This window comes from Centrocercus urophasianus, unplaced genomic scaffold (genome assembly GCF_019232065.1).
Source record: "Centrocercus urophasianus isolate 14NV4802_14NV808 unplaced genomic scaffold, USGS_Curo_1.0 seq_73, whole genome shotgun sequence".
Taxonomy (NCBI): Eukaryota; Metazoa; Chordata; class Aves; order Galliformes; family Phasianidae; genus Centrocercus; species Centrocercus urophasianus.
Window position 1 is genome coordinate 6,014,488 of NW_024885344.1, and position 15,378 is coordinate 6,029,865.

The window sequence follows — 15,378 nt, forward strand, 5'->3', positions numbered from 1 at the left end:
ACTAGCCTTTCAAAATACTGTTGCAATTCATTTCTAGCCATAAGATATACTTGCTAGCAAACCTAACCAGGAAAATGGGGAGAGGGACACATGGATTTGATTTATTCTTAGAATCATAGGAGAGTCATATTAAGAAGACTTTCTTTGCATATGAAAGCTACAGAGGATGTATACTCAGGAATCCTGGGCTTGGTTTTTTATTCTCTTGAGGGACATGAATTCTTCCAAGATTGCTAACTACAAAGACCACAGACTGAAAGATTCTCAAGTCCCTTAATACTTTAAACTCTTTGTTCAATCATCAAGAAAAATAAAGTAGCATTGAGGGAGGTGAACTGCACCAAACTTCAGAAATCGGCACAATAACAGAGATGTTGATCTGCACTGCCTTGGGTATCACTAGCTTCCTATATGTTATCATTTGCCAGTCAAAATATAAAAGCTGCATAACCTGCCTGAGATTCAGATCTTGGTGGGTAAACAAACCCCAGCTGCTCTGTGTTCAGATTGGCTGAGAATAACAGGATGAAGAAAAATCTAAACAATATGGTCCCTGTAAATATTTGATCTGCCAGTTATCTAATAGCAAGAGTAGCCCAGAGTCCAAATTTCTTTCTTTTGCCAAAAGAGAGCATTTGGGGTTAAGGTTTTCATGATGCCAGGGGCTTTGCTGCATTAATCCTGCCAATACGCGATTTGGCACATAACAACAATTAGCTTCCGATTCTGCGTATGCAGAGTGCATGGGGATGTTTGCACTGTTTAAAGGCATCAGCCTCACATTCCTCTAGTTTGATGTGGTCCTTGCTATTTACTATTATCATTCTGTTTATTATTAGCACCAAAACTGTAAGGTAGAAGCCTGGATTTTATTCACGATAGGCAGACATACTGCAGACTTCGTTGTTCAATACAGTATGGTGAGGTCATGGCAAGCCTCCTGTCCTACAAGTGAGATAAAATACAAGGGAAGGAGGAGGGAAAAAAGATACATCCTCAGCACAAGACTATCTTCTGTTCCACGTTTCAAATCACTGACTAAAACCAGGAAAAGTACAGAGGTCTATTTCCATCAGGGAGGGAGTCTCCTTCTCTGGAGATATTTAAGACCCATTTGGATGCTTGCTTGTGCAACCTACTGCAGGGAATACGCTTTAGGAGGGGGTTGGACTTGATGATCTCCAGAGGTCCCTTCCAACCCATATTTGATTCTGTAAACCCCTCACAGTGGGGCCCTGCTATTCATGGACACAACTTATCAAGGAGAGCAACTCAACCATACACTTGAGTTGCAGCCCAAGGATATGTACATTTCACATACCAGCTCTTAACTCAGTGATTTGCCTCAACTAAAGTGAATGCACTTGCTTTACTTAATAGCAACAGCAATTTCCAGAGTCCCTTCCAAAAAGCCTCTGACTACTGTCTAAGAGTAGAGAAAATCAAGGAACCCTCTGTGGCTGCGCTGTCAGATACTGTCCTAGTGGGATCTGAAAGATCTACACACCTTCAAGTGACACTAGAGGATTTTCTTGCACTGCTTTGTTATGTTATCACAAGTTCTGCTTTGTGTCTCCCTTCATTTGAAGGAAAATGCCTTAACACAAACTCCACTTCACAGGTTATTTAGGACAATGCTACATTACGCTGCATTCTTTTCTTTAATTTTTGTGTTCTGTTTTGTTTTAATAGTTAGTTAATGGAGAAGAGGATACCCAGCATACTGATAGGAGATGACAAGAGTACTGCAGCACCATCAGAATAAATAAAAATCAATAGGTTTTCTGCTGGTGTTGGCTGTAAAAGAGAGCAAAGCTATTTATCAAGTCTGACAAGGGGTTCGGAACTGCAGGATCATCACAGGCACCACAGTAAAAAAGAGAAATAAGAAATACTAAATAGGGAATCAAGATCAGTACAGCAAGATCACTAACGTATCAGCTTGTTTCAGTACATAATAGCTGAGGAGAGCATGACAGGGACACAGGGAACTTCATCTTTTACTTTAAAACCTCAAGCTATATTACTTCACAAATTTCTCATGCATTACAGCTTGGATCAACTTTCAGTGGTTTGTAATATTCCCATTTAACAAATGAAAAATGTTTCATGTACAGAGAATTTAAGTAGCTTCTACTGATCTCACAAAGGCAGTCTGTGAAATGAAGGCTGGAAGTGAAATGCCTTGGTTGTCTTGCTTCCTATCTTTCCTCATTCTCAGTGCTCCCATAGCAATGGTACATAGAGTCTACTTAAGAGTCTCACTGTGAAGCGCTTAATATCAGATCTGCTACCAATCCCAGTGGCATCTCATGTGGGATGAGACTGCCAAATCTTACTGCAGTATCACACCTAAAAGTCATCTAACTATGCTCACCATTACAGCAATTGAATTTAGTGTTACTTGGAACCAAACCTTCCTTCCGATGAAGTGGAGTGTTTTATTAATCTTTGCATATACATTTGAAAAAGAAAACTTAAAAGAGAGAACACAGAGAGTATGGAACTCCTGGACAACACTAGCAAAGCAGAGCACAGCTTCTTAAGTAAGAAATCGAGGATACAGAGCAAACGCAAAAGATGCTAGAAAATACTTGGAAAGTGTAGGAAAATCAATCTCTAAATTCAAGCAGCAATCATTGCACTGGCTCCCCAACAGCTCTAGAACCTCTGGTTTCAATTAATTGCTCCTAACTGTACACATTTCCGGGATCAAATTTTCTTCATTTGGCAATCAGTTCTTGGAAGCTTTTGCCAAACGGAGATGAAATTTATCATGCTTAGTGAAATTTTCAGTGACACTACACCAATACTGTGGAGAGAAAAGGGCAAAATACATCTCTGTCCCCAGCCACATCAGCTCAGTGGAGTACTATAGGTCAAACCCTAGCAAAATATATTCTCTCTGGGTTTTGTCCTATACTGGACAGCTCAAAGAGTAGATGATCAGTTTCTGTTATTGCTAGTACTGAAGCTATCTTTTGGCATCATTATAGAATCATGTGTTTCTGAAATGGAGATATCAGGAGTCTGTACCCAACTCTGGCTCTCTGCACATCTTATGTCTGAAGGAATTGCAATGGGGAGTACAGAGTTGTTAACATTTATAGCTCTGTCACAGGCTAATAGCTCCCAGTTCTTTCGGAGTGTCCAGACAGAAAAGTGTATGTTCATAGCACATCTAGGGGGTTGCAGCGCACAGGGAAACCACGCTCCAGAGCTACTCTGATGTTATATGGTCTCCCAGTGATGCCGGAGCATTTGCATAGAGGAACAAAAGAAAGGTAGACATCTGGGGTGAACAGACAGGGAGATTGTGGTGATTTTTTTTTTTCAGAGTTCAGATATCTGTGGCAAAGGAATCAGCGTCCTAGGAGAAGATATGAGGTATTTATGTAGCAGGATATATAAATAAGTATCAAACAACAAGTCCAAGTTCTTATGCAATAAATTCATAACAAAACTAACTCATTTATAATTCATTGGGTTAGAGAGGAAGAGTTTGTTATTAACAGGATGCCTTCTAGATAACCCTGAATACTCTCTAGTATGGCCAATAGTGGAACACAGTATTTCTATTTCCATGCTTCTGTGTAAGTTTTGGCAGAGTACTGAATGTGGGAGAGTTAAATAGTGGGATCATAATTAATGAGCATTGATTTCCTTCAAGAAGTGTTGGTATGGCTACTAAATTAAACAACACGAGAAGCATACGAGTAAAGAGTTGCATTAACTTCAGATCCAAGGACTATCCATCTATTTGGGTTGAAAGAGAACTGCGGCGTACATCCATACAAAAGAGGCTTTTAAGCTAACATAGACTTATTGCCAGTATTTCTGTGGACAGGAAGGGACAGTCTTCTTGTGAATAAATGAAACAGAGAAATTAAGTTGGTCCTTTTTAAAAACTACTCTTCTCTCTCTTTGTTTTCCTACTTTGTGTAGACTAGGGGGAGAAAAATAGCTTTCCCAGGTAACTTAGAGCCTACACCCTGTACACAAAGTTTGGAAGAGGTTGAACAGGAAAAGCTGACCATCAAGTTAAAGTAAAGATTGCAATTCTTGCGTGCATGCTGGATACAAGGTGCTAAGTGGCCCACCATTTTACCTTCTACCAGCACCTCCTCCAGCACTGCAACTCCACCACAAAGCGTTGTGAAGTGAGCAGTGTGACTTCTCCCACCTCAGTTTCATTGAGTCAAACCCTGCAGACCCGTATCTGCCTGGCCCCAAAGCAGGACACAGAGGGTCTCAGCCTGCTCACCCTCACCTCTCTCTGCTGGTGCTGGCAGAGGTAGCTCTGTGCAAACCAGGGGAAAGACGGCATTATCTTTTGTCAATTCACCAGCAGAGAGCCAAAGCCGGGAGCTGAGCTTTGCCAATGACCTGCAGTAAGGCAGATTAATTTCAGCTCAGAAAATGCAAAAACTCTCCTCTCCCACCACACCATCAGCGACTAATCGGTTGAATATTTAAAAATCCTCGTGTCCATAAAATTCCACGATGGAGCCGGTGACAGAGCAAATGTCGAGGTGCATAACCAATGATATTGTCAGTTGTGATTAATCAGCATCTCCAGCAGGCTTGCGGCCAATTAGAATTTACCATAATAAGGAGGTGACAGCCGGCGTTGCTAAGCGACCGCTGTCTATAGAGCCGAAAGAGCCAGACACATTTAGATGTTACTGTGGATTTCGACAGCGGCATGTCAAAACAACACAAGCGTCTGCCCAGTGGAAAATTTTACAACCAAGAACTGGGCACTGGTTTGAGGCATGCCTCCCTTTCAGAATAAAATCCATAAAGGAAGAAGTGGCGGTTTATTGGTTATTTTTTCCTTTGAAAGAAGACTTTAACCAGTCGATCATTTATCTGCATTTAATTAAGAGATATCGTGTCACTGGAATAGAACTTTGTTACTGAGTAATGGGTTCCTGTGGCTAAGTAAATGCTGAGACGTTTATAGGAAATTAGCATCAGGTCAACATGGAGACATTTATTTTCAGTCAGAGGTATTTATCTGGCAATGACATTCTGTTCCAGTGACTTATTTTATTATATGAAAGGATTAAAGAATAAAAGGAGGGGGGAAGGAGATGGAGAAATGAAAATAGACTGACAGCAGTTCCCGTGTTAACGTGAGAGCTGCTGACTCTGCAAATAATGAAAAGCTACGCTTCAGTTGGGAGCAATAACCTTTTCTGTACTCTAGCTCATTCCTAAAAAGGCTGGAGTAAGATTTTATTTATTTATTTTTACTTTGCTACACTTTTATATCATATATATAGAGAGAGAAGATCATCTCCTCAGATGAGCTATTCTGACTTACACCAGTCTATGACATGGATCACATTGTACACTCTCAACTGGATATACTACTAAGATCTAAGCAAATTGAAAAGTGGCAGAATTTTTAACCTATCCTTAATACGGAGTAGATGCTTACACAAAAGAAAACTACGCCTTCTAAATCAGGAAAGCAACACTGCCTATACCTTACCTCTTTCAGTTTGGCATCACTGAAGGCTGGAGTCAGCAGGCTCCGGACATACTTCCATCTCTCATCACGAAGACAAAGGATGCTGTCAAGCATTGGCTTGGAAATCAAGTTTGGCTTCTAAGTCAAAAGAAAACATGATTCAGTTTTAACACAAAGGCAAGCAAAGCCTACTGGAGGCTCTAGAATTTGCTAAGACTGGCCGTGAATGGCATTGCATTGCTGTCCCAGGATGACAGGGATTCAAGTCAGTCCCAAACACCAAGGTAAACACAGATGAAGCTACAGAATATTTCCCTCTTGTTGCCTGCATTTCTCCTTGGTCTTGTAAAAGCCCTAGGTCAGTCATCAGCTCCTTACTCAGACTGTTCTGGTTCTGTCGCTTCTGATGTTCTCCTGTGATTGCCAGCTCTCCTTTGCTGAACCCTGATTTCTTTTCTCCCTTTCTAAGGTGACTAGCAAGAGGACCTGTCAACACTCCTTCTCTGTGTGACATGAGTGCCAACATACTGCACGCGGGTGTTGGTGGGGGACACGATTCCTGGTGACAGCTGGTATGTCAGACTGTTACATGCATTTTCAAAGTCTTCTGAAAATATGTTGATTAGAAAGCAAGTTTCGGTCCTTATTCTGTCTGTAAGGAACTCTCTCAGAGTGTTTCTGAATGAAGATGTTCTGGTTTGGGGTTTTTACTGCTTCAGAACTTGGTCTAACATATTAGTAGCTTAAAGCATTGTCCCATAAAGTTCTGTACTGAGATAATTGCTATGGATTTGCTAAATGTGAAGAAATCCCTTTACACAGAACAGTGATACATCAAGAAGAGGACATTTATTTATTTTTTAAAGAGAGGAAGCCTGTCAGAAAACAACATCATTTTATCTAGAAAAGGCCTTATAAAAAAATCTCCAAAAACTTCTATTATTTTCAGAGATGATTTTCCTAATTGTTCTTGAAGACATCCAAAAATTAAGATTTGATAACCTCCCCGGGCAATCTGTTCCAGTGCTGGCTTACTTTCACCAAGGCAGCACCAGCTCTGTTCCTATACAGTGTGTAGTATTTGTGTTATCATGAGCAGGCATAGATAACAGGTTATTCATTCCATGTGCTGCAGGCTGTTTTCCTCCCTATTCACCCCAGAATGCTACACACCACAGCATGACACTGTTGACTCATGTCCTGGCTTATGGTTCAATGCAACTGTCAGACTTTTTTTTCTGAATAACTGCTCCCTAGGAATTATTCCTCAACCCTTTATCTTTGAAGCTGGTTACTCCTAAAAGTAGTATATGTTGAACTGTGACTGTTCTTTTTATGATTACTTCTGACTGATCAAGATCACTTTCAGTTGTAGCTGTTTCTTTCACAGCACACTTCATCCTTCCCAGCTCAGTATCTTCTACACAGTGTTATCACGCTCAGTGCTGCCACCATCTAAACCATTAAGAAAAGTACTGACCAGCATTTGTAAAGTGCCTGCCTCTGGGATCCGCCTGACACATGCCTTCGTTCTAACAGTGGACTGTCCCTAAACCCTTCCCAAGTCATCTTCAATCAATATTTCACATATTGCACAGCCATTTCCTCCAGACAAATCATTCTAAAATTGGTGGGTGGGGATGAGAGGTGTATGTCGCAGTGCAGATAACACGTTATAAAAAGACACTCACTTGTGCACTTGAGATCTGGCACCTGCCCAGGATAGCAGTGGTTGTATAGCCCCTGTGTGAACAGCAACAGGAGTCCCAGTACTTTCCCAGGAAAGATGCAAACCCACAAAAAGTACATGTTGGCATTCCCAACATTACCCATTGACTCCTTTCACACTCTTAACACTTTTCTGAGTCTTTATTTTGTTACTAATGTACATAAAGAATAAGTTCTTACCACCCATTACACACCTCAATACCTTTTGATTTTATTGTCCCTACATGCTCTTCTTTTAGCCTTGCTCCTGGAAATCGGACCTATTTTCCACTTTATAAAAACCCTTTTTCCCTTTAGGGGCAGTGAAATGTTCATGATTTAGCTACAGTGGTCTTCTACTGCATATCCTTAACTTTTCTGCGTATTGGAAGAATTTGTATTTAATATCTTCTTTAAGAAGCTGCCAGCTCTCCTTAACACCTTTTCCCTTTACACTTGCCAGGAATCTCACCACATTGCATAAGCTTTTAAAATGCAGAAGTTCATTTTATTTTGTAAGCAGTCTAATGTGACAGTTTTAAACAGTCAGCAACACCACTCTGTGCAGTATAGTAAAGCCACTGAGCTGACAGTACAGACCAGTTTCGAGCAAAGATGAGTTGTTTTCAAGTGGAAGAGTATACAATGGGATATCAAGCTGAATGAAGACATAGAACCAGGTATTCTCATGAGATGACTACTGAGTAAAATATGGGTACCTCTCTACCATACACAAAGCCCATACTACTTCATGTGATAAGGAAAATCTGGACAGGCAGTCAAAGCTGAAGTTTGGACTGTTTTCTCCGACTATCCTCTTCAAATAAATTACCTGTTAAATAAATTATCTGTCTTGTTTTTACTTGGAGAAAGTACCAGACACAAGTTTCTGCTCCACACTTATTGTGCAATGTTAGGGAAGCTTTTTACACTAAATCTTAGCTCAGATGGTCACTAAGTAAGTATTCCTTATTTCTTTGCTCTTTGGCTTCAAGCCCAGAAGACCAGACTACAGAGCCTCTGAGCACTCACTGATGCAACTGAAATAAAAAAAGAAAGAGAATATGATTTGATCACACAAAATATATTGACCCTAGAAATGAGGTCATCAAATTGGGCCCCCAAATTAGCAAACGCTTCTGGACCCTTGCTCCTGATTTATGAAGGGGAGATACCATATCACCTCTTCTGAATTGCTACTAATACATCGACATTTCTGAATTGCTCAGAAAAAGAGTGAAAGAATGGAAAGGCAGTTCCCACAAGGAAATGATTGATTAGTTTTCCAAGCAAGATTTGAGTTGTGTGCAGGAACATAAAAAGGAAAAAGGAAAAAAATAGAGAGCAACACTTGGAAAAGTATTTTGCATCCACTTCTGAACTGAAGGCTGCCCAATATGTGCACTTTATAAGACAGATCTCCTCTGGAAGACAAAGCTCCACTTAGATAATAGCAGATGAGATATAAATCTGACTGTGTTTGACTTGAAAGCAAAGCCTCTTCCTAAAACCAAACATTCTCCCCTAAAAATGCTCCTAATTGCATGAAGACTGTATATACAGTGCATTCACAGAAAGGGGACCTGTTACAGAACAGGAAGACTGTTAACTGAAATGCTGTAACTATGACACTAACCGTAGCATTGCCTTTTTAGCACTCTACGTCAGCAATGCTCACTTAGCACATTTTTGGTGTGTACAGCATTATACATATTTAGATGCTGCAAGGAAAGAAACACAATTTTGGCCATAAATTACTTTATTCTGTCTTTTTAAATTGGGTGTTCAAATACATGTTTGTGTTTATTGGAATAGCATCAGTGTGACTGACAGTGGATAGCAGATTTCATTTATCGGGTTTTTCTTGTAATTTCTGCAAACATTTTTTTCATAATTGCATAACTTGTGTTGTAGGTTCTTGGAACAGGAATGAAAACGAATTTGATATAACAATGATCTTGATGTATCTTAGTGAAAGATGCAAGTGTTATCTCCTTCCAGATAGACAATGTACTAGCTGTATGTTACAATTCTTGATCCTATAAAATTCACTAAAACATATTACCGTGGAACGTAGCTGTAACATTTTCAGAGGTAGATTTTGTTTTTAAGGTGGGGAAGGAAATTGCTTCTAAGTCAAATGCAATCAGGCTCATATTCCATCTGGCATTATCTAAACACCCAACAACTGCTTTGTAAATCCTTCTCCTGTGTAATCAACCATTTTTGACCCCAGTACAGTAATGCTGCTCAAAAATTATTGGCAGCATGGTAATCTGCTGCAGCATACCCACACTGTGCTACTGAGTTCCCACAATTGCAGATATGCTATGAGAAATAACAAAACAAAAACAAACAAACAAAAAAAATTGCAGGAATTTGCTTTCAAACATCTTTGAAAGACCAGCGCTTTTAAAACAGAAACCAAATGTTTGTAGATGAGCAGCATCGTTGTAATTGATGCAAGAATTCCCTCCCCATTATGCTGTTCCTTAGGCTGACCGTTCAGACCTAGTTATTGGCTTGTTCGTCCCCCAGTCAATTTGGCTTGCTGTGTATTTCTAAATAATTCAAGCCAACAACTGTTTGGCTCTGAGGCCAAGTGGTACAGCACACCTCCTGTCCCCAAGGTTAAATCGCTTTCCCGAAGAGAATGACTGTATCCAAACTGCTTATTGGTAGCTATGCATGTTAATCTCTTGAACTGTGCCCAGACTGTGTCTGGGGGAGACTAATCAATACAGGACAAAACCATGCTAAGAAGTGCATCAATATGGACATCTGTAGGACTTACTCATGCACTAATATCCCAGCCCTGTTTTTTTCAGATTTGTTACTAAAGCCTTGGGCAATTCAAAAATGATTTTCTTTTTTTTTTTTTCTTCTGAGTTTACCACCTAAAGGTTAGGGCTGCATCACGGGCAGCAGTGACTGTCTGAAGCAGCAGGAAGGCTAGCATCACCACAAAATTCCCTCAGAAATCTTTCCTCATGATTTGCAACAAGCAGAAGAACACAGCCATGCACTTTTAAGACATCTCAAAGAGGTGAATCTTCAAATGACCTTAAAGGCATTGCTAGAGAACCTGAAGAACCTACTAGCTCCAAAGCCCATGTAAACCATTCATGTCTTTTGCTCATCTGCTCCACAGGCATAGATAACACAGCAAGAAATGAAACTGTGAAATTGAACCTCAGAAATTTAATCTTAATCATTGTTTTCTGTTCCCATGTTCAGAACCAATAAAAGATGATCTACTTCTGGAAGTTATCTTCAGCACTGAAATCCAGGTGAGATTCAGACAAGGAACTAAGCTCTTAAAATCCCAAATCCTAACAGCAAATCCAAGAGTAATTTTGGCATTACTGATAACTAACAAACACTATTTGCCTTAGTGCAAGTATTCAGCTTTCTTCTAGCCCTGCAGGCCAATTGTAAATGGAATCCCAAACTCTATACCCAATAACAACCCTACAACCCATGTTGACAAAAGCCATTTGCTCCTCTCACTTTCAACTTTTGCTCATGGCATTGCAGTATCTGGGATAACATCCAGTTGTAGGTCCTCCCTCTGCTTCTTGTCCCTCTCCGGAACAATTCTGGGATGTTTTCTGAATACAAGGTATAGTCCTTCTCCTAGCCCTCAGACTTACCATGCAGTATCTGTGATAGCTGTAGGGGGTAATAGGGTTCAGTTTTCTCTCCCTGGGTGAGCTCCACAGCCCACGTGCAGGAATAAGCAGCAAACAGGCCTGCCACACGGGTAGACCAATTTGTTCATCTCTTTATTTTCAAAACCTTCTCTTGTTAAAAGCACACTTATAATTAGGTGTTGCCATCCTGTTCAAGAAACCGTGTTTTAAGATTTAATTTAATGAGAAACCAGAGAGAAGGTTAGTAGCAAAAAGGAAAGTTTCTATCCTCATCCTTCAGACATGAGTTATTTCTAAATCCTTTTCGTATTATTACTTCCTCAGTCCTGTTTATGCCAGCTGATTGACAGGTCACCATCAGCGGTTCAGCCAGCAGGTGGAACCAATAAGCACATGAGCTGCTCAGATGGAATTTCATCCAGGCAGTGGCATGACACTTAATGACCAACCTAATACCTCCTCTTAAAAAAATAAAAACAAAATCACACCAAGAAAATAAAAAAGGGACCAGAGAGTTTACCCTCCTACCAGGCCTGCAGTAAATGCACCATGAAAATGAGTCTGCAGAGGATGCCTCCATATTCCTTTCAATTTGCTTGGTGATTTATAAGAGGAAAGCCATAGTCAGCTCTCTCTGCATTCTCTGCATTGTAAAACATATTGTGTTCCACCTGAACCAGGAGAGAACAGTAATACATGCTATTGCACAAAACCAAACAGAGTTGTTTTATGTCATACGCTCTAGTTTGTTACTTGTTACATCTATCAGGTTCATTCTTACACAGAGGTAATAGACATGCCTAACTTTTCACACATCAGATTTTCTCATAGCTGGAGAAAACCTCAGCCCTTCACTCACAGATCACAAACTTCACAGAGGGCAAAGGCCATTGTGCCCCATGCCCCAGTGGAAGAGACTACTGTGTCCCTCCCAGTCCTCTGCTCTGTTGGGAGCAGTCCCTTCTTGCCCAAAAAAGCACTGAGCACACACTTTTGCACCCCAAAAGCTGCTTGAGACCGTCATTAACTCTACTGAAAGTCTACTGCAGTGTTTTCCCTTATAAAAGTCCGTGTAAAACTAGTCTGAGTTTAGTACCTGTGATTTAGAAGGTCATCTCATGGTTGAATAAAGAAAAAAAGTTCACCAAACTAACTCCAAAAAGTTGGTGTTGTTTTGTAATTTCATAAAAGTGTCTAGTAAAAGTTTGTAGTTTTAATTTGCAACCAATACTTCTGGAGAAGGATAGAAAATATCCATCTATTACGCATTTTATTAGGCTTTTAGGTGTTCTTTGATCATTATGTAACTTCAAAAGGGTGTTACAACATAGAATTGGTTGGAGTGATTGCAGCAATTGTCTTCCATTCTACTGTACAGACATGACTATACAAAATAGCATCTGAGTCCATTCCTTTGTTGCCGAGTTAGGATTTTCAACAACTGACTAATGGCTACTGTTCATCATTACTCATTGGAAAAATGGCACAGACAACATCAGCTTACAAGTAAATACTGGCATTTTTCCTGTCTGTGGCAAGATGCCCGGAAACATCTGTTCTTGTCTTTGCAAACATTCTCTTAAGTCACGGTTTTGTCAATAGAAACCAAAGCGAGTCATTGCTATGAGGTAAATATAACCATTCATAAATGCTAAAATAAACACATATGGCCTCCTACGGTCTGACCTAGACCCATGCAAGTCACACATCATTTCATTTGTTGGTGTAAACAAGACCAAAATGAAGTCCACACCTTCATCAGTTTGCTTATAGGGGTCAGTTTGGATGCCAGGGGTCAAAGTATTCAAACTAAAGAAAAAAGCATTTACTTTTAATTTATTTGAGGTTTTGGTACTATAAGCACATACAGGTTGTACTAGAGAACCTGTGATCTATACTCAGCTTCTGCTGTGTTAAAAGAGTTTTTAAACATAATGTTTAAATGTCTTTTTTCCAGCTGATGTAACTGGACTATTTAGTGTCGTATAGTCATAATACTAATAAAAGCCTCTCTGTTTTTGCAGACTTCACCTGAAGGAAAGGTTGAGGATCAAAAGTTTTCTATTATAGATTGTAAGGTAAACTGGGAGAAAAGTAGCTCCCAGTAACTTTTGTTTCAGTTATATCTCCATGTTTTCAATCATTCCTGTACAAAGAAATTACTGATGATGCCCATAGGAAAAAAGGTAAAGAAATAAGAAAAATCAAGAAGAAAAAATCAAGAAAAACAAGAAAAATCCATCACAGCAGGAGTACAGGCAAGGGGAAGGGCAGGGGAGAAATACTTCTAAATCCTCCTGTCCTTTCCAAGGAATAGTTAGGAGTAAACAGAGGCTGTAATTAGAGCATTCAGTCCTCACGCTTCAGTTCTCCAAGGTCTGTTTACATATAAACTATCATTAAATAAAGAAAAAAATATATATATTCTGCAGTTTATCTGAAACCTTGGCCTCTGCAATCAGCAATATTTTGAAGCAGTATCTGAAACCTTGGCCTGCCTGAATAAAATGGCTGCCCTATTAGGCTGAAGACATTCACTGACTTCTCTACCATGGATGCCAAGGACTGCAAGAAAAAAGCAGAATTACTTTCATATAGAAGGATGCAAGTGCATCTTCCCCAAGAGTTGCTAGATAGATCACTTTCCAGAGAGATGAGATGAGCACCTTGACATGACTTCCAGCAGAGAAAAGCATGAAAGCCTTTTTCTTGCACTCTGGGCAGCTGCCCTTGTCACTGGGAACTGTATAAAAGGGGCCCAGCATCATCACCTTCCCTTGCAACTCAAAGAGAGTTGTTTACTGTTGCTACATTTTTTTCAGAGCCCAAACTACAGGCAGTCTCAAAGCATGCCTGTGAGGTTCAGCTTCTCTTGATCCACCATATTCTTAGGTCACCCATGCTGAACACAAGATAGATCTCAAAGTGCACCAAAGTGCTTCTGACCATATTGAGAAAAAGAATTGCAGAGGCCTGAGAAACTTTGGTTGAAACCGCCAGCCCCAAGGGGTTCAAGGCACTTCCCAGCATTATGTACAGCTGAGCAAGGGTTTTAAGGATCTACGTTTTCAAAGCTCCTTGAATGACAGCTAAATGCTTGAGACTTTCTGACTGTTATCAGAATCAAGCTAGCCAGGTGCGGGGGAGACCTACACCAGCAGCTCATTGTAAAAACATTATCTATATGCAAAGATTTTCTTCAGAGCAGAGTACATATTAAAAATGTCAATTTAATGCATTTTATATCTTATTGAAAATTTTGGTTTGCATTCTTTCACTCAAAGGTTACAATATAAAGTAAAATTATAAACAGGGCATCCGGCTTAAAATCTCTGAGCACTGAGAAACACTGAAAAATACACCAATGAAAGTAAAGTATATTCAAACTTTGACAGTCTTTTGAAAGGGTTTCTATCAGTGTTCTAAATTTCTAAATAGCATCTACAAGTTGTTGCCTATTTTCATATTTCCTATAATGCAACATCCTGATATGCAAAATACACTTCAGTCTCATTTACCTAATTCAAAACAGAACATTTGGAGTCAGTTCTTCAGACCAGTATGTCCAGTGTGTGCAAAACAAATCCAGAAAAAAGTATTCCATCTTTTTTTCCCTGATGTGAAAATGAAAAACCGAATACAACGTCAAACAAAATGAATAAAAGGTTGCTTGCAAAGGCTCTTCATGGCTTTAAAAAATGCAAATGAGTTCAAGATGCTGCTTAAATCAAACTACTGGAAGAAAAGGACTAGTAAAAATTAACTGTGGTTGCAACCTCCAGCTCTGCAAATCCAAAAGCCATTGACAGTTGAAGTCAGTGGGCTGTGCTAAAGGAAATGCCACTCTGCACTTGCTGCATTCTTGTGCTCTTTCTCTGAGCATCTGCTGCAAGTCAGGCAGAGCGCTCTCTGGCCCAAATATGATACTTTTTATGTTAGTTTTCCTTTGAAAAGTTGTTCAGAAAGAGAACTCCAGGTCAGCTGTGATGGCAGCACGACAAGCTGTCAACAAATCGCATTTGCAATATCCGCTTAACTGAAGAATTTGAATTCCCTGCCTGCCACTTCACAATTGTTTCTAATTACATTAAGTGAATATTTACACATCAGGGAGAAAAACAAACTTTGTATATTAAGATCTCCACATCTATCTGTCAAAACACTAATGTGTTTTCCTGATAGCAGTAGCTGTTTTAGTTCCTCATTTATTTGTCCCTCAAGAAAAAACGGGCTATAAAACTTTGTAGATAGTTGTACAGCCCACTTTCAGGATTTTATCTTCCAAGATTTCACATTTGTGATTATTTGTTTGGTTTCAATCAAGTGGAAAAAAAAATATCCTGATTTATCAAAGCATGTTGAAGCCTGCTGGAAGGAAATAGCATTTGTTCATTTGACACTCAAATTAATTTAAACACATCAAGAATTAAGTGTTTGTCAAAAGATAATTTCAACAATAATAAAGTCCTATTGCGTACAGATAATATTACAGGACTAATAGTATTATCATGGGTTCCTTAGAGCTCATGATTTCACTAC

At 39.6% G+C, this 15,378-nt stretch overlaps 1 protein-coding gene across 7 annotated transcripts in view; it reads right to left on the reverse strand.

Annotated features, from left to right (window-relative positions):
• Positions 1-15,378, reverse strand: part of TBXAS1 (thromboxane A synthase 1) — a 234,721-nt gene that overhangs the window by 99,569 nt on the left and 119,774 nt on the right. For all 7 annotated transcript variants that reach the window (XM_042837930.1, XM_042837931.1, XM_042837927.1 and 4 more), the window contains one exon: positions 5,501-5,617. In XM_042837930.1, coding sequence (XP_042693864.1) covers positions 5,501-5,617 — 117 coding nt within the window. The remainder of the gene's footprint in view (positions 1-5,500; positions 5,618-15,378) is intronic.